The following is a 19,720-nucleotide window of genomic DNA, read 5'->3' as shown; positions in this document are numbered from 1 at the left end:
AGGTTGCATTTATTTGAAACATATCAGTGTACTACTGACTTCTGACATACCTTGGTGAACTCAATAGCAAAGCGCCTCTTGTACTCAGTCTCCATCAGCAGGCTACAGAAGATCAACTCATGAATGAACTTGCGGGCTCCTGGTGGAAAGAAGAGAATGGGCTTGAATGTGATGGACTGGAGGCAAAACAAAGGTGCATCTTAATGTAGAGAAAGAATGAAGTATGGATCAAGGTGTTCTTGCCTTTGTACAGCCTGGAGTCGTGCAGCATGAGTCGGCTGATGAGGCTGGGCTGGTCACCCTCTGAGCTGGGCTCCAGAGCCACCTGGCAGAACACCTGCCTGAACCCCACTGAGTAGCCGATGATCTGCTGAAACCAGGTGCCCAGTCGCATGGCAAAGCTCTGGTGGGCCATGACTGCAGAGTGGAGGATCTCCACACGCAGGGGCTGCAGGGAGATGTGCTCCGAGTGGGACTAAAAGCACAACACAGAATACAGCATGGGTTAGAGGTCAGTGGCTGCAGGGAGATGTAGTCCAACGTAGGACTACAACACAGCATTTAGCAGGGGTAAGATGTCTGACTCAGAACACTGAAGGTGATTAAGTTATGGCAAAATTTGCCTTTTGCAGTTTTATAAAAGGCTATGATTTACCCTGATGAGGTCCTTAGCTTGTTGGCAAGACCGGAGCTTCCCTCGCTTCACTGCCCGGCGACCCTGCATTCAAAACAGAATGATCAATTTCAAGTGCATAGCTATAATAACAACGAGAGTTCAACATTGCAGCAGAAGACATTTGTTTTCCGTTTTTCCCCCTTTATTGACATATCTAGATGCTTTAAATGAAAGAAAGTAATGAAGAATGCCAGATGGCAGAGAACGCCTGCAGACAGTACCTCTTTGTCGATGAGGGCTGTGTGAGTATGTGCCTCACTGTGGTCACACTGAACAGAGCGCTGCAGGGTGTAGATCACATGATCATATGAGTGGTGCTCATCGTTGTACAGTACACAGTAGTATGTGTCCTCCTTCACCCTGTGACAAATCACATTGAATGTCATTCTGGATTTAAAACTACTGGTGTAATGTGAATAAGTTTAGTGCTATGGTTATCATTAGAAATAGGCTAGTACCTGGGCTGCAGTTCTGCTGCTAGCTCATAGCTCTCCTCCCACACCAGCAGATCTGTAGCGTAGCGCAGGAGAACCTGGAAGAGCTTCTGGGCACGCTCACGTAAACCAGGCTCTAACACACACTCATCCTACAGAGACAAAAAGTATCAGTCACACACATTTTTACATTTCAGTCATTTAGCAGACGCTCTTAACCCGAGTGACTTACAGCAGCAATCAGGGTTATGTGCCTTGATCAAGGGAACAGACAGATTTTTCAGCTAGTCGGCTCGGGGATTCAAACCAGCAACCTTTCAGTTACTGGCCCAACGCTCTTACCTGCTAGGCTAGCTGCCGCCCTATGGTATGGTGCCATCTGATACACACAATCATGTCTTGCACATGTAAGGGCCCTATAAAATCTGTTTAAATGTTCTCCATTTTGTTCTCTTAGGTTTCAGATTTCATTTCGTTTAGATTTTTACTCTCAAAATCACCGTTTTTAAATAGAAAAACAACACAATTGGATGTTCTAAGTCCACAACCATGCTTAAACTACATCAGGAGACAACATTTGGAGGTCTGACAAAAATCTAAGAAATGTTGGGTGTACATACTCTTTAATTGAAGTGCACACCAGCAAGAGACTTGCTTGGTTATCGGTCTTTCTGTAGCAGACAAGTGGTTACAGAGTTTGCTAAACAAATCCCCACTGGATTGAAGCAAATAATCATGATACACTATATGACCAAAAGTATGCTTTCCACTAGATGTTGGAACATTGCTGCAGGGACTTGCTTCCATTCAGCCACAAGAGCATTAGTGAGGTCGGACACCAATGTTGGTCGATTAGGCCTGGCTTGCAGTCAGCGTTCCAATTCATCCCAAAGGTGTTCGGTGGAGCGGAGGTCATGAAATTACTTGTTGAAGGATGCCATGTTAAAAGTCACTGAGCTCTTCAGTACAGGCCATTCTACTACCAATGTTTGTCTATGGAAAATGAATGGCTGTGTGCTCGATTTCATACACCCGTCAGCAACGGGTGTGGATGAAATAGCCGAATCCACTAATTTGAAGGGTTGTCCACATACTTTGTGTATATAGTGGATATTATTATGTTAGGTAGGAATAGACTACTTTGTAGTTAACATTTAATTGAGAAGGTTTTTGGGATAACTTTTCCCTCTACCAGAAGACGGTTGTCATTAACATCATCACTAACGGCGACACAAAGTGGAGAGACGAAGCCTTGTGAGGTTTTGGTCGGTCACATGCATGAACCAACCGTTAATTAAATAATATGTAGAATTAATCATGTAAATCATGCAAATATAACTTTTCTGTCTTGGTGCATTACATTTGTTGGAACCTGTCCAGCTTGACAATAATAATAAAAATGATTCATTTAATATTGACGTCAGGTGTCCCTGGTGGTAATTTCCATCACAATATGAATGACTTGTGCATTTGATTTTGTTCATGTCTTATCATAATCTTGGGCAAATGAAATCATTTACTAATAAATTCAATATATTTAGTTGATTTCCTACTAAGTTCAATGTATTTATTTATATTGTTGAACGTTGTTATAATGTCTGGATTCTGTGATTCCGTCCACATCGCAGACTTTATAGGACCCTACACATGCATAATTAAAACAGTTCAGACATATACAAATGTATACACTAACTAATTCAACAAAAGTTATTTAGAAAACTCAAATGAGACAGAGCTCATTGTTTTTCTTCACATAATCTCTTTATTTTCTTTTTTTGGTGGATCATCTTAATATTCCCATATCTTTTTTTGGTAAATATATATATATATCCATATAACATATGCATACATATACTTTTTTTTATAGAATATACCTTTATTATTCTCCGCAAACCCTACTACCCCTCCCCCAATTGGAGTAAACTAATAAACAATAACACTTAGGCTTCTACCTTCAGTTTATACATCTTATACACATCTTACAATCTATTTTACAATAGTTATATTTGGTTTGTTTTTAGTCCTTCCTCTATTTCTGATGTCCATCCAGTTTGATTTCTATTTGTAACTGCACTATTTCACAAAATGTCTGAACCTATATACATTTTACAGACCCCGTATGTTTTACATTGGTTATCGTGTTATTAGTCCCACCCTTCAGCTCCATTCAACCCCTCCCATCTAGGGCTTAACACCATCCACTTTGGATTTTTATTTGCCATATATTTTTCACCTGTGCTGTGATGCTTCACAAAAGCACTGAACCTTTCTATTCTCATAACTTCTACAGATTGTAAATGAAAAATAAACATTTTTGCTAAAATAATTATTATATTATTGATTGACTATAGCTTTTCAAATCACCCAGTATTGCTGTCTGTGGCGTTAGTTCGAGGCAAATGTTGCAATTCTTCAGCCATTTCTGGACCTACCTGTGACCAAAAATGAGCTACATATGGACAATACCAAAATAAATTATCTAGTGACTCAGCCTCCTCACAGCAAAATCTGCAGAGCTGGGAAGATTATATCCCCCATATATATATATATAACATTCTATTGGTTGCAAGAATTTTGTATAGTAATTGAAATTGAAAAATTAGAAGTTTTGAATCGGGCGTTTTTTTGCGTATCAATTCATAAACCATGTACCCATTCCATGGCACATCGAAAACCTCTACACAACTATTTAACAATTTATATGGCACAGCTGTCCATTTTTTGGTCCTTAAGATTAAATTGGTATATGCTTTTATTTATCACACATTTCTTTAACCATTCATGTTCTTTAATGCAGGGCCGACGTAGAAGTTCCTTACTCCCCCCTTCTACTCGCCTCTTCCATTTTTGTGGTAATGCTGCTATTAGTAGGTTGTAATTTGGGTAGAGCAGACATTTCCATAGGTCTGTGTTAGCTGCATGTATGACATAATTCCAACAGTCCTATTTATGATATCATTCACTAAAATTACCTTTTTTTAATATTTAAATTTCTTTAAAAAATATGTTTCTTTCCCATCAATTAGTATATTTGAGTTTAACCACAATATTTGTTGTATTAGTCTTTTCAGGTGGATTAAACTGAAATTGCAAACAACTTTCTAAGGCTTGTTTTTAAAAAAAATAACAATATTTGGGAGATTATTTCCTTTTCAAACAACCGAAAGTGAGCAGTTGTAATCTGAATAGAGGGGAAAAGGCCATTCTTGAACATAGGATGAGACATTCCTACCAATTTACAAGAGAACCAGTTTGGATTTAAGTTAAACTTTTGTATGACTGATTTCTTTAGTGAGAGGTCTAATGCTTTAAAATTTAATCATTTCTGCCCTCCGAATTCACATTTGTTATATAAATAGGCCCTTTTAATTTTGTCTGGCTTGCCATTCCAAATAAAATTGAATCTTTTTTTTGTTCACATAATTTAAAAGGCAGGTCACTAGGTATAGGCAAAACCATAAGCAAATAGGTCAACTGTGATTAGGTCCCAAGAAACAAAGAGATATTCTGTTGAATCTGACAATTAATCTTAATGGTTGTAGTCGTCTCAAATAAAACTGTGAAGGACCTCGGCGTTACTCTGGACCCTGATCTCTCTTTTGAAGAACATATCAAGACCATTTCAAGGACATCTTTTTTCCATCTACGTAACATTGCAAAAATCAGAAACTTTCTGTCCAAAAATGATGCAGAAAAATTAATCCATGCTTTTGTCACTTCTAGGTTAGACTACTGCAATGCTCTATTTTCCGGCTACCCGGATAAAGCACTAAATAAACTTCAGTTAGTGCTAAATAAGGCTGCTAGAATCCTGACTAGAACCAAAAAATTTGATCATATTACTCCAGTGCTAGCCTCTCTACACTGGCTTCCTGTCAAAGCAAGGGCTGATTTCAAGGTTTTACTGCTAACCTACAAAGCATTACATGGGCTTGCTCCTACCTATCTCTCTGATTTGGTCCTGCCGTACATACCTACACGTACGCTACGGTCACAAGACGCAGGCCTCCTAATTGTCCCCTAGAATTTCTAAGCAAACAGCTGGAGGCAGGGCTTTCTCCTATAGAGCTCCATTTTTATGGAACGGTCTGCCTACCCATGTCAGAGACGCAAACTCGGTCTCAACCTTCAAGTCTTTACTGAAGACTCATCTCTTCAGTGGGTCATATGATTGAGTGTAGTCTGGCCCAGGAGTGGGAAGGTGAACGGAAAGGCTCTGGAGCAACGAACCGCCCTTGCTGTCTCTGCCTGGCCGGTTCCCCTCTTTCCACTGGGATTCTCTGCCTCTAACCCTATTACAGGGGCTGGGTCACTGGCTTACTGGGGCTCTCTCATGCCGTCCCTGGAGGGGGTGCGTCACCTGAGTGGGTTGATTCACTGTTGTGGTCATCCTGTCTGGGTTGGCGCCCCCCTTGGGTTGTGCCGTGGCGGAGATCTTTGTGGGCTATACTCAGCCTTGTCTCAGGATGGTAAGTTGGTGGTTGAAGATATCCCTCTAGTGGTGTAGGGGCTGTGCTTTGGCAAAGTGGGTGGGGTTATATCCTTCCTGTTTGGCCCTGTCCGGGGTGACCTCGGATGGGGCCACAGTGTCTCCTGACCCCTCCTGTCTCAGCCTCCAGTATTTATGCTGCAGTAGTTTATGTGTTGGGGGCTGGGGTCAGTTTGTTATATCTGGAGTACTTCTCCTGTCCTATTCGGTGTCCTGTGTGAATCTAAGTGTGCGTTCTCTAATTCTCTCCTTCTCTCTTTCTTTCTCTCTCTCGGAGGACCTGAGCCCTAGGACCTGAGCTCCAGGACTACCTGACATGATGACTCCTTGCTGTCCCCAGTCCACCTGGCCATGCTGCTGTTCCAGTTTCAACTGACCTGAGCCCTAGGACCATGCCCCAGGACTACCTGACATGATGACTCCTTGCTGTCCCCAGTCCACCTGGCCATGCTGCTGCTCCAGTTTCAACTTCCACCTGACTGTGCTGCTGCTCCAGTTTCAACTGTTCTGCCTTATTATTATTCGACCATGCTGGTCATTTATGAACATTTGAACATCTTGGCCATGTTCTGTTATAATCTCCACCCGGCACAGCCAGAAGAGGACTGGCCACCCCACATAGCCTGGTTCCTCTCTAGGTTTCTTCCTAGGTTTTGGCCTTTCTAGGGAGTTTTTCCTAGCCACCGTGCTTCTACACCTGCATTGCTTGCTGTTTGGGGTTTTAGGCTGGGTTTCTGTACAGCACTTTGAGATATCAGCTGATGTACGAAGGGCTATATAAATAAATTTGATTTGATTTGATATGATTAACTATTTAACCAGGGTGATTTTTTCCACAAATAGACAGGTATTTTCCTTTCCATGGTAGCAAGATCTTATCTATTTTATAAAAATGTATTGGAGAGAGCTCATTTCTTTCTTTTGGGATTTGTATACCGAGTTTGTCCACATCTCCATCAGACCATTTAATTGGTAAACTACACGGTAATGTAAAATTTGCATTTTTTTGTGATCCAAAACATAATATCTTATCATAATTTGGTTTTAATCCAGAGAGGATAGCAAAAGTATCTAGATCCTCTATGAGGCTGTGGAGAGATTCGGATTCTAAAAGTAAGTAGATCCTCTATGAGGCCGTGGAGAGACTCTAATTGTTGTTTTATAAGAAAATATGAATCATCAGCGTACAATGACACCGTAGTTTTTAAGCCACAGATTTCTAATCCCTTAATATTATTGTTGAATCTAATTTTAACAGCTAACATTCCGATGGCAATGTGCCGATAGTGGACAACCTTGTTTTAAAACTTTGAGATGTAGACATTATTTAATATTTTTACACCTAGGGTTACTATACATAACTTTAACCCATTTTATAAGAGATTCCCCAAAATTGAAATATTCTAGGCATTTCTATACAAACTCCAGTCGTACTTTATCAAAAGCCTTTTCAAAATCAGCTATGAAAACCAGGCCTGGCGTCCCCGATATTTCATACTATTCTATTGTTTCCAGTACTTGTCTTATACACTGCTCAAAAAAATAAAGGGAACACTAAAATAACACATCCTAGATCTGAATGAATGAAATATTCTTATTAAATACTTTTTTCCTTTACATAGTTGAATGTGCTGACAACAAAATCACACAAAAATTACCAATGGAAATCAAATTTATCAACCCATGGATTGGATTTGGAGTCACACTCAAAATTAAAGTGGAAAACCACACTGCAGGCTGATCCAACTTTGATGTAATGTCCTTAAAACAAGTACAAATGAGGCTCAGTAGTGTGTGGCCTTCACGTGCATGTATGACCTCCCTACAACGCCTGGGCATGCTCCTGATGAGGTGGCGGATGGTCTCCTGAGGGATCGCCTACCAGACCTGGACGAAAGCATCCGCCAACTCCTGGACAGTCTGTGGTGCAACCTGGCGTTGATGGAGCGAGACATGATGTCCCAGATGTGCTCAATTGGAATAAGGTCAGGGGAACGGGCGGGCCAGTCGATAGCATCAATGCCTTCCTCTTGCAGGAACTGCTGACACACTCCTGCCACATGAGGTCTAGCATTGTCTTGCATTAGGAGGAACCCAGGGCCAACCGCACCAGCATATGGTCTCACAAGGGGTCTGAGGATCTCATCTCGGTACCTAATGGCAGTCAGGCTACCTCTGGCAAGCACATGGAGGGCTGTGCGGCCCCCCAAAGAAATGCCACCCCACACCATGACTGACCCACCGCCAAAGCGGTCATGCTGGAGGATGTTCAGACAGCAAAACGTTCTCCACAGCGTCTCCAGACTGTCACATGTGCTCAGTGTGAACCTGCTTTCATCGGTGAAGAGCACAGGGCGCCAGTGGCGAATTTGCCAATCTTGGTGTTCTCTGGCAAATGCCAAACATGCTGCACGGTGTTGGGCTGTAAGCACAACCCCCACATGTGGACGTCGGGCCCTCATACCACCCTCATAGAGTCTGTTTCTGACCGTTTGAGCAGACACATGCACATTTGTGGCCTGCTGGAGGTCATTTTGCAGGACTCTGGCAGTGCTCCTCCAGCTCCTCCTTGCACAAAGGCGAAGGTAGCGGTCCTGCTGCTGGGTTGTTGCCCTCCTACGGCCTCCTCCACGTCTCCTGGCAGCGCCTCCATGCTCTGGACACTACGCTGACAAGACACAGCAAACCTTCTTGCCACAGCTCGCATTGATGTGCCATCCTAGATGAGCTGCACTACCTGAGCCACTTGTGTGGGTTGTAGACTCCGTCTCATGCTACCACTAGAGTGAAAGCACCACCAGCATTCAAGTGACCAAAACATCAGCCAGGAAGCATAGGAACTGAGAAGTGGTCTGGTCACCACCTGCAGAACCACTCCTTTATTGGGGGTGTCTGGCTAATTGCCTATAATTTCCACCTGTTGTCTATTCAATTTGCACAACAGCATGTGAAATGTATTGTCAACCAGTGTTGCTTCCTAAGTGGACAGTTTGATTTCACAGAAGTGTGATTGACTTGGAGTTTCATTGTGTTGTTTAAGTGTTCCCTTTATTTTTTTGAGCAGTGTATTATCTCCAATGTATCGTCCATGTAAAAAACCTGTCTGATTTGGATTAATAATATCTGACAATACTTTTTTAATTCTATGCGCCAAGCATCTTGCTAAGATTATTGAATCACAACACTGAAGTGTAAGAGGCCTCCAATTGTTAAATGGACTGGATCTTTATATGTCCTAGCTGTGTCTGAATCCTGGCTTAGGAAGACCACCAAAAACACTGACATTTCCGACAAGCTAGAACTACTATAGAGATAGCCTTCAGAGCTCTGTCTTACTATCCAGGTCTTTGCCCAAACAATCTGAGCTCCTACTTTTAAAAATCCACCTTTACCAGAAACAAGTCTCTCACCGTTGCCGCTTGCTATAGACCACCTTTTGCCCCCAGCTGTGCCCTGGACACCATATGTGAATTGATTGTCCCCCATCTTATTTCAGAGCTCGTGCTGTTAGGTGACCTAAACTGGGACATGCTTAACAACAATCTCACACAAATTATCAACGAACCTACCAGGTACAACCCCAAATCCGTAAACACGGGCACCCTCATAGATATCATCCTAACCAACCTGCCCTCCAAATACACCTCTGCTGTCTTCAACCAGGATCTCAGCAATCACTGTCTCATTGCCGGCATCCGTAACGGGTCTGCGGTCAAACGACCACCCCTCATCACTGTCAAATGCTCCCTAACACTTCAGCGAGCAGGCCTTTCTATAATCGACCTGGCCCGGGTATCCTGGAAGGACATTGACCTCATTCTGTCAGCAGAGGATGCCTGGTAATTCTTTAAAAGTGCTTTCCTCACAAACTTAAATAAGCATGCCCTTTTAAATGTAGAACCAGGAACAGATATAGGCACTGGTTCATTCCAGACCTGACTGCCCTTGACCAGCACAAAAACATCCTGTGGCGTACTGCATTAGCATCGAACAGCCCCAGCGATATGCAACTTTTCAGGGAAGTTAGGAACAAATATACACAGGCAGTTAGGAAAGCAAAGGCTAGCTTTTTCAAACAGAAATTTGCATCCTGTAGCACAAACTCCAAAACGTTTTGAGACACTAAAGTCCATGGAGAATAAGAGCACCTCCTCCCAGCTGCCCACTGCACTGAGGCTAGGAAACACTGTCACCACCGATAAATCCACAATAATTGAGAATTTCAATAAGCATTTTTCTACAGCTGGCCATGCTTTCCACCTGGCTAATCCTACCTCAGTCAACAGTCCTGCACCCCCCCACAGCAACTTGTCCAAGCCTCCCCCATTTCTCCTTCACTCAAATCCAGATAGCTGATGTTCTGAAAGTGCTGCAAAATCAGGAACCCTACAAATCAGCCGGGCTAGACAATCTGGACCCTCTCTTTCTAAAATTATTCGCTGAAATTGTTGCAACCCCTATTACTAGCCTGTTCAACCTCTCTTTCGTATCGTCTGAGATCCCCAAAGGAAAAGCTGCCTGGGTCATCCCCCTCTTCAAAGGGGGAGACACTCTAGACCCAAACTGCTACAGACCTATATCTATCCTACCCTGCCTTTCTAAGGTCTTCGAAAACCAAGTTAACAAACAGATCACCGACCATTTCGAATCCCACCGTACCTTCTCCGCTATGCAATCCTGTTTCCGAGCTGGTCATGGGTGCACCTCTGCCATGCTCAAGGTCCTAAACGATATCATAACCCCCATCCATAAGAGACAATACTGTGCAGCTGTATTCATCGACCTGGCCAAGGCTTTCGACTCTGTCAATCACCACATTCTAAGCGGCAAACTCAACAGCCTTGGTTTCCTAAATGAATGCCTCGCCTGGTTCACTAACTACTTCTCAGACAGAGTTCAGTGTGTCAAATCGGAGGGCCTGTTGTCCGTACCTCTGGCAGTCTCTATGGGTGTGCCACAGTGTTCAATTCTCGGGCCGACTTTCTCTGTAAACATCAATGATGTAGGCAATTTATGCAAAGGATTTTACCTCTCACCAGTCTCACCATTATCAAAATTACAATATTGCAAGCAATTATTATATTAGCAAACAATTATTGTGAATCATCCTATATTGTCCCTAACATCTTTTACTCCTTCGCAACAGTTGTGGGATACGCACATACACACTCAAACCGTTCCCCCACATAATCATAGGGTCACATTCTCAACAGTTGCACCATCCCAGAGCCCAACTCAAGAAAGGTCTTGATTTACGACTGCATATACAGTTGCAGCTGTATGAGAAGGCCTGCAAGACTGTGCAAAACAAAATGGGCAGAAATGGGGAGATTAACCATTGTCATGTCCAGGATGATGAGAGGTCAAATGTACCCCTTTTCCCTGAAAGACCCACACTTTCCCCCATATTGACCATATTACCAAGTAGCTCCATGCAGTCAGACTTTTGATTTTGTGCCACCAGGGCCAAAATAATATACCCCTCTCTGAATGTCAGAGTGTGACCCCCTCCCATGGGTTACTGCAGCTAGTGAAAGCCAGCACTGCCATTGCCTGGGTGGGGGCACCCCACCGGAATCCCCACTGGCTAGGTACAAGGTTGTCAAGGTTCTCATAAGTAGCTTTGAGAATTTCCTTGTATAGAATGCTCTCCCTTTAGGGGGCTTTGGCTTTGCAGGACCAAACCTGTCACGCATGCTTTTGTGTTCCAATTAGTTATAATTGAAGAAATGTAAAAAAGCTATATTTGTTTTTGTATTATTACAATCCATAACCAGGCTAGAATTGTGTTTCATTATTTTCCTCGTCTATAAGAACTTCGTAATTTTTTAAAATAGACATGGAGTAAGTAGTCTTTGTGTCTCTGAACAACTGGTTATCAATATGTAGTTTATCGACGACGAGAGCTACTCGTTTCCCTTTTAATCTATTTTCCTTGAAAATTGGATATGCCATTCTGCAATTTCCTTCGGGAACTGGTCATTCATGCCAATTTTGGTCCCAGCAAGTCTTTTAACCATTATTTGATCTTTAAACGAAGCAAATTTGGCAACGATTGGGCGTTCATACCTCTGCCCTCTCTGTCCGAAGCGGTGTACACATTCGAGTTGGATTTCGTCAATAGCTTCGTGTGGAATCTGAAGCTCTAAGGAGGAACTCTAACTACAGATTCAGGAACTTCTCATTTTCTCTCTTGGATACCTGTAAGTACAAGATTCTCTCTCATGGATCTAGTCTGTAGGTCAAGTAAGGCTTCTCTCAGAATGGTGTTCTCCTTTTTAAGTTAATTCACTTCGATTTCAATCTTATTGACTGTCCCTTTTAGTTTGTTTGTATCTTTCTCCAATGTCGCAGCTTTTTCATCACTCATCTCGAGGATTGACTTCAACTCTTTTATATCCTTATTGACTAATTCAAGTATACCCAGTTTGTCATTTATTGATTTTAACAAATCGGTTTCGACCTTTACCATTCCCGGGGGCGAAAATATTAAATTGTCTGTAGAAGGCTCACGTTTTCATTTTGAAATAGGGGAACCCATCTTACTCTCCATCATGTTTAGGTGTTGCTTGTTTTCATAATATTTGTCAATAAATTTCTCTAGTGTTAAGATTTGTTTTGTTATCCAGATTGAAGTTTATCACCCACCAGATTGTGTAGTGCTAATATTTAATCTAATTTACCGATATTGAATATTACGTTTTCATCTTGAGGTGCTCTACATAACTACATTCAGTCTGCCATCTTCAGTCCGCCATTACCTACAACTCTGGTTGGACGTACTGCCAAATTGACGAATCTCTTAACAAAAGAGGAAGACAAGACTAACATCTAAACTGTACACTACATAATATGGCATAGACTAGGTTTGGACGATATACCGTTTCGAAATAGAGACGTTAGGGCTGCACGATTTAATCAAATTCAGATCGAAAATGCGATACCCATATCACAAGAGACTGCGATTATCTCCTTTCTTTGGTACTACGTTAATACAAAAAACAAAAAAAAACTATGGTACCTCCTCCAAATGCGCTAGCCTCATTCAATCTCTACGTGCACAGAGGATGCTGACCAATAACAAGCGGGCTCTCTTACTCTGCATGGCATGCACACACTTGCCAATCACAAGTTTCCCCGCTTAGAGCACGCAGTTAGATGCTGGAAAGGGCTTCACATTGTGTCGGAAACATGAGTGCTGCTCGTGCCAATGAGACCACCGATTTGGTGACAAAGCATCTTCAGTGGTATGGCAGCATTTCAGTTACAGGCAAACCGATGTCAACCAAATACATGTGTTGTGGTGACAACACCACACATTTATTCAATAATTTGAAGAATCATTCCCTACTTTATGACAATTGCATGGTGACATGTTTTTAAAATGTTTAATTAACTGACAGCAGAAAAGCCTCTCAGCCACCAATGTTAAGCAGGCATTGACTGCTGATGCATTTAATAACGCCCTACAGAAAAACATCCCACCTACACATAGGTGATAACTTCTGTGATTTCTATCACAAACAAAGATATGATTCCTATTTATATAGTCAGGAAAGACGGCTTCAAGAACATTATAAACATTGCTCATTTGGCTTGTCAACTAAAACCCTCAAACTTTTACAGATGCACAATTGAGAGCATTCTGTCGGGCTGTATCACTGCCTGGTACGACAACTGAAACCGCCCACAACCGCAGGGTTCTCCAGAGGGTGGTGTGGTCTGCACAACACATCACCGGGGGCAAACTACCTGCCCTCCAGGACATCTACAGCACCCAATGTCACAATATGGCCAAAAAGATCATCAAGGACAGCAACCACCCGAGCCACTGCCTTTTCACCCCGCTATCATCCAGAAGGCGAGGTCAGTACAGCTGCATCAAAGCTGGGACCCAGAGAATGAAAAACAGCTTCCATCTCAAGGACATCAGACTTAAATAGCCATCACTAGTACAGAGAGGCTGCTGCCTAGGTACACAGACTTGAAATCATTGGCCACTTTAATAAATGGAACACTATAGTCACTGTAATAAATGTTTACATATCTTGCATCACTCATCTCATATGTACATACTGTATGACAAAACATTTATTTTTATTGCTCTAATTACGTTGGTAACCAGTTTATAATGGCAAAAAGTCAACTTGGGGATTTGTGGTATATAGCCAATATAACACGGCTAAGGGCTGTGTCCAGGCACTCCGCGATGCATCGTGCCTAAGAACAGCCCTTAGCCGTGGTATATTGGCCAAATACCACATCCCCTCGTGCCTTATTGTTTAATTCTATACTATCTACAGTATCTTAGTCTATGCCACTCTGACATTGCTCATCCATATATTCTTAATTCCATTCCTTTACTTAGATTTGTGTGTATTAGGCATTTGTTGTGAAATTGTTAGATATTACTTATTAGATATTGCTGCACTATCGGAACTAGAAGCACAAGCATTTCGCTAAACCTGCAATAACATCTGCTAAAAACAAGTATGTGCTCAATAAAATGTAATTTGATAAACAAGCTGGACAGGAGATACAAAAGTATTGGGACTAGGGCTGACCCCAATTAGTCGACTGGTCAATTGTTTGGTCATTAGCCTGTTGGTCGACTGAGATTGTTGTAGTTGAGCAGCTCTCGTGAGGACCGCCACAGGAAAGGAAGACCTAGAGTTACCTCTGCTGCAGAGGATAAGTTCATTAGTTACCAGCCTCAGAAATTGCAGCCCAAATAAATGCTTCAGACTTCAAGTAACAGACACATTAACATTAACTGTTCAGGGGAGACTGTGTATCAGGCCTTTATGGTCGAATTGCTGCAATGAAACCACTACTAAAGGACACAAACATGAAGAAGAAACTTGCTTGGGCCAAGAAATATGAGCTATGGACATTAGACCGGTGGAAATATGTCCTTTGGTCTGATGAGTCCAAATTTGATGTTTGGTTACAACCGCTGTGTTCTTGTGAGACGCAAAGTAGGTGAACAGATGATCTCTGCATGTGTGGTTCCCAACATGAAGTATGGAGGAGGAGGTGTGATGGTGTGGGGCTGCTTTGCTGGTGACACTGTCTGTGATTATTTAGAATTCAAGACACATAACCAGCGTGGCTATCACAGTATTCTGTAGCGATATGCCATCCCATCTGGTTTGCGCTTAGTGGGACTATCATTTGTTTTTTAACAGGACAATGACCCACAACACACCTCCAGGCTGTGTAAGGTACTATTTGATCAAGAAGGAGAGTGATGGTGCTGCATCAGATGACCTTGCCGCCACAATCACCCGACCTCAAACCAATTGAGATGGTTTGGGATGAGTTGGACCACAGCCAACAAGTGCTCACCTTATGCTGGAAAAGCATTCCAGGTGATGCTTGTTGAGAGAATGCCAAGAGTGTACAAAGCTGTCAAAGGCAAAGGGTGGCTACTTTTAAGAATCTAAAATATATTTTGATTTGTTAAACACTTTTTTGGTTAGTACATCATTCCTTATGTGTTATTTCATAGTTTTGATATCTTCACTACTATTCTACAATGAAGAAAATCATTTTTACTAAGAAAAACACTTGAATGAGTAGGTGTGTCCAAACTTTTGACTGGTACAGTACATGGAAAAATGCATGTTTAAAAAATACACGCTTAAGAACAGACGACTTTCAGTCGGACTGCCCTAGTTGGGACAGTGTCATTTTCTGTTGTTTTGGCTCTGTACTCTAGCACTTTGGATTTGAAATGATACAAATGACTATGAGGTTAAAGTGCAGACCGTCAGCTTGAAGGGTATTTTCCATCCATATCGGGTGAACCGTTTAGAAATTACAGCACTTTTTCTACATAGTCCCCCCCATTTTAGGGGACCAAAATTATTGGGACAAATTCACTTGTGTATTAAAGTAGTCAAAGGTTTAGTATTTGGTTCCATATTCCTAGCACGCAATGATTACATCAAGCTTGTGACTCGACAAACTTGTTGGATGCATTTGCTGTTTGTTTTGGTTGTGTTTCAGATTATTGTGTGCCTAATATAAATTAATGGTAAATATTGTAGTCATTTGAGTCACTTTTATTGTAAATAAGAATATAGTATGTTTTGTGATGGTGAGAGGTTAGCATGTCTTGGGGGTATGATATTTGTGCTTCTGTAACTTTCCTCATTATTCATGATACATTCAGGACCGTCCGTAATCCGACACTAGGCTATGTGTTACATGTTAAGGCACTGACTTATATTTAAATTATAATAATGATTGAGCCTACTTATACAATCATACGCTTCCTAATCCATCTGCAGTCTATGGCTGACTGAAAAAATAATTCACTGAGGTTATTTAATAACTCAATAGTAAAATAAGAAATCGGAACTAATGTTATTAAATGAATAAGTGCTGTGCTTATAGCACACTATATTATGTAAAAAATTAATGATGTTTCATATGTAGGTGTAATAATCATATCTATTATCATATGTGGAACAATGTTAGAAAATATTGGTTTCATTTGGTTTTGTATTCAGTTAGCACAGTATGTATTAATTCATATGATCTCATTTTAGAAGTGATGTTCTCTACCCTGACCCCCAAGAAGTCTCGAGGCTGTAATCACTGCCAAAGGTGCTTCAAGAAAGTACTGAGTAAAGGATCTGAATACTTATGTAAATGTAATATTTCAGTAATATTTGTTTTATATATTTTTGCTTTGCCATTATGGGGTATTGTGTGTAGATTGATGAGGGGGAAAAAATTATGAATCAATTTTAGAACAAGCCTAAAAAAGTCAAGGGGTCTGAATACTTTCCAAATGCACTGTAAGACTACAATCAGAAGTGTACAGAGTATCAAAAAGAACACAAACGTTATTTGACACATAGGCAAAATAACACATAGGTAGAGCTAGTCAGTTTATCTATTCTAGACACCATGTCACACTACCATGTCAAAATAGGGGATGTAATCTATCACTAGACATTAGGTCTGAGAAATGACCCGCCTGAGAGCTTCCTTGCTTGAAACCCAGACAGTGTTGTGATGTGTCACTAAAAAGCAGCCTACAGGGCAGCGGCCAGCCTACAAGAGGCACCTGCTGTTTACGGAAAGAGGCAATGAGCCAAATGGGCCTTCTGTGTTTGCTCACCGCTCCTGATCTTATCAGAGGAAGGCCCAGTCATCTCAACACACTGGGTAAGGAAAGCCAGACAACACCTGGGCTGGGCTGCATAAGTAATCCGTACTCAACCACTTTTGTTTCATGACTGTTCACCACACTGTTCAATGACTTGAATGCCCCTCCATTTAGGCCTATTTATAATTGTTTCTTATCAAGACTATCAGCAAAAACCATTCCACGTTGATATGGAAACATTGTTGATGGCTGATAATATAACATAAGTGGACCAAATTAAATAGAACGTCAGTAGACTGCCTTTATCTCATCCCCTTATTTTCCATAAGACCGTGCTGCAACCACCATCCCTCTGTCATTCCAGCACTAATTTGTTTTGTGATGGAGGCTGACCAAGTGTCATTTTCCCAGACACTTTCTTGTTGAAGGCCAAAAGTGCATTCTCCAACTCAAGACAGGAAAAGGAGCACACTGAGGTCATCAACACAGAATGGAAAAATAAAATGTGCCCCCCCCCCTCTCTCTTCCGGCTGTTATGAAACGCACCGTTTCCATGGCAGTGGGAGCCCCTGGGTCGTGTTTGGAGCAGCAGGGCCCAGTCTTCCAGGCCTCCAGATCCCCACAGTCACAGAACCCCCCTCCTGATGAAGCGTGCATCTATAAGAATCACACAACATTGAGGATCAGTAATGGACACAGACAGCAGGTGAGATTTCACGAGATGTTATCAACACTTATGTTAAACACTAAAACCATCCAAAAAAAAGTTTTAAATGGGAACCTACTTTATAACGATGGCCCTTGTGCACACTGTCCTGGAAGCAGTCCATGCACAGTACGCATGTGGGATCTATCGCACAGTCCCTGTAATCAGGCCCACAGGAGGTTAGAGTCGTATATTTGATCACACACACACACATCTCAACAGTTGGCTCGAAAACACGCAGTCACACATTAAAATCTGATACAGAATTAACTTAACTATTAATTAGAGCCAGTTAGGCTAAGTACTGTAGTGTGTGAGGTGACCAAAAGGTAGGCCAATTAGGTAATAATAGAACTGCAGCTTTTGCAAATCAATTCTAAGTAACCATTTTGATATATTTACATAGATCTTTGAACCACATTACTAGTCGAGTTACGAGGGGGAGAATTATTATTATTATTTTTTTTAATAACTCACCTTCAGAGCTTATATCTAATCGGGTTACTAAAAAGGTCTTCACCTTACAGTACGTTCATATGGTCAACAGATTCTTCATATTTCTGTTTCTTGACAGAGAAACAGAAATATTTATGTTTCTTACAACTACTGACTGAGTTGGTTCAGAAGTTATGAAACCTCTGTCTGATAAGCAGGTGTCTTAATGAGCATTGATGCATGACAATTAGTAAGCTGGTTCTGACCTGCAGGAGTAGACAGTCTCCCCCTCCTTGAAGACACGTCCACAAAGCTGTGAGGAGGCACTGCCCTGCTGGAGCTTCTCCAGGCCGGCCTGAGGGTCCTCCCCGAACAGGAAACACTCCAGTGGCTGCAGAAGACGGCTCTGCACCACTTCCTCCTCCTCCTGAGAGTTGGACTCCACCTCCAGGCAGTAGATCTGTGGCACCTGCTCCACCACGAAGCGGAGCATCTCTGCCCCGCAGTCCGCAGCATCCCGCCATCTCTGCAAGACATGAGAGGGAGAAGAGCAACATCTGGGTTAAATACACACTAATCGAGAGCCTTCTTCTTGAATGATAAAAACATCTTTGTTATACAGTGTTCTGGCAAAAATCATTAACCTAGCAAGCTCAAATTAAAACAAAACACACACACACTTTTTTAAATAGGCAATGTTTAGCCATAATTATGACTTTGTGGCTGTGGTAACTCGTGACGACAGAGGCAAGATGGTCATGGCTAGAAAGAATACAGTCTGTCAAATTAACGTCCCCCCCCCCCACACACACACACTATATAAAGTAACGTTAGTCACAGACCCTGACAACCAAGATTAACCGATGCTGTGTGACAACGTAGCTAGCTAACTAACTACCACCAAGAACATCTAAACTAACGTTAGCTGTGTGAACACAATTCATAATTAAAGTACCAGACATATCTTAACTAATAGATAGATAGATAGATAGATAGATAGATAGATAGATAGATAGATAGATAGATAGATAGATAGATAGATAGATAGATAGATAGATAGATAGAATGCGATGCGAACATTAGCTAGCTAGCTACAGTAGCTAGTGAATGTTGCTAACGTTAGCAGGTTAGCAAACTTGAAAAGGTGTACGTAGAAGAGCGTCCACCAAGTAAAACGGGAACCAACTCAAATATAGTGTAAAACCATATCATCAGTAAAATATAAGATAGATCAAGACAAAATACGCGTGTAATTTACAGAATTTACATTTTGAGCATACCATACCTTACTGAGCTCCAGTCCGTTTAACGATGTTTCACCTTCCGCCATATTCCATTTGCCGTAAAACTGTTGATGCAAGGGAGTGAGACTGTGGAGAGACGTTTTGGAGTTATTTTTGCGACTGTCCTCGACCTCGCCTAGTCATGGCTAGAAGGGATTCAGCTTTTGTGAGATGTTACTTTTTGTAGCAGGTTAGGAGAATTAACGTGTAGCAGGATGCTTCGGTTAAGGAAGGGGGTAGATTTAGCTAAAAATGCAACACCATTCAACGTTTGACGTTAATTTGACAAACGTTGTATTCTTTCTAGCCGTGACTTCCTCGCCTCTGTTGTCACTACTTACCACAGCCACAGAGTCATACTTGTCTAAACCACGCCTATTTAAACAAAAAATGGTATTCTTAAAATCAGATTTTAAACTTAACCTTAAATTAAGACCAAAAAGCAAATGTTGCTTTCATGAAATGTTACTATATATTTATCCCTTTTGACTGTGGTAACTAGTGAGAACCCTTCACCTCTGAAACTTTGCTATGAAAATAAAGACTAACTAGATATAATACACAGATTGTATTCA

The 19,720-nt window shown here is 41.6% G+C and overlaps 1 protein-coding gene across 1 annotated transcript in view; it reads right to left on the bottom strand.

Moving 5' to 3' along the window:
- Positions 1-19,523, bottom strand: part of ubr1 (ubiquitin protein ligase E3 component n-recognin 1) — a 36,814-nt gene extending 17,291 nt beyond the window's left edge. The window contains exons 1-9 of the mRNA XM_024437328.2: positions 19,148-19,523; positions 18,129-18,388; positions 17,507-17,585; positions 17,268-17,378; positions 1,135-1,262; positions 898-1,036; positions 656-718; positions 244-475; positions 51-139 (exon numbers count right to left, since the gene is read on the bottom strand). Coding sequence (XP_024293096.1) covers positions 51-139; positions 244-475; positions 656-718; positions 898-1,036; positions 1,135-1,262; positions 17,268-17,378; positions 17,507-17,585; positions 18,129-18,388; positions 19,148-19,192 — 1,146 coding nt within the window. The 5' untranslated portion in view covers positions 19,193-19,523. The remainder of the gene's footprint in view (positions 1-50; positions 140-243; positions 476-655; positions 719-897; positions 1,037-1,134; positions 1,263-17,267; positions 17,379-17,506; positions 17,586-18,128; positions 18,389-19,147) is intronic.
- Positions 19,524-19,720: the final 197 nt, after the last annotated feature.

This window comes from Oncorhynchus tshawytscha, linkage group LG11, assembly GCF_018296145.1.
Source record: "Oncorhynchus tshawytscha isolate Ot180627B linkage group LG11, Otsh_v2.0, whole genome shotgun sequence".
Classification (NCBI taxonomy): Eukaryota; Metazoa; Chordata; class Actinopteri; order Salmoniformes; family Salmonidae; genus Oncorhynchus; species Oncorhynchus tshawytscha.
Note: the sequence above shows the minus strand (reverse complement) of the source record. Positions and strands in the feature narration are given on the sequence as shown.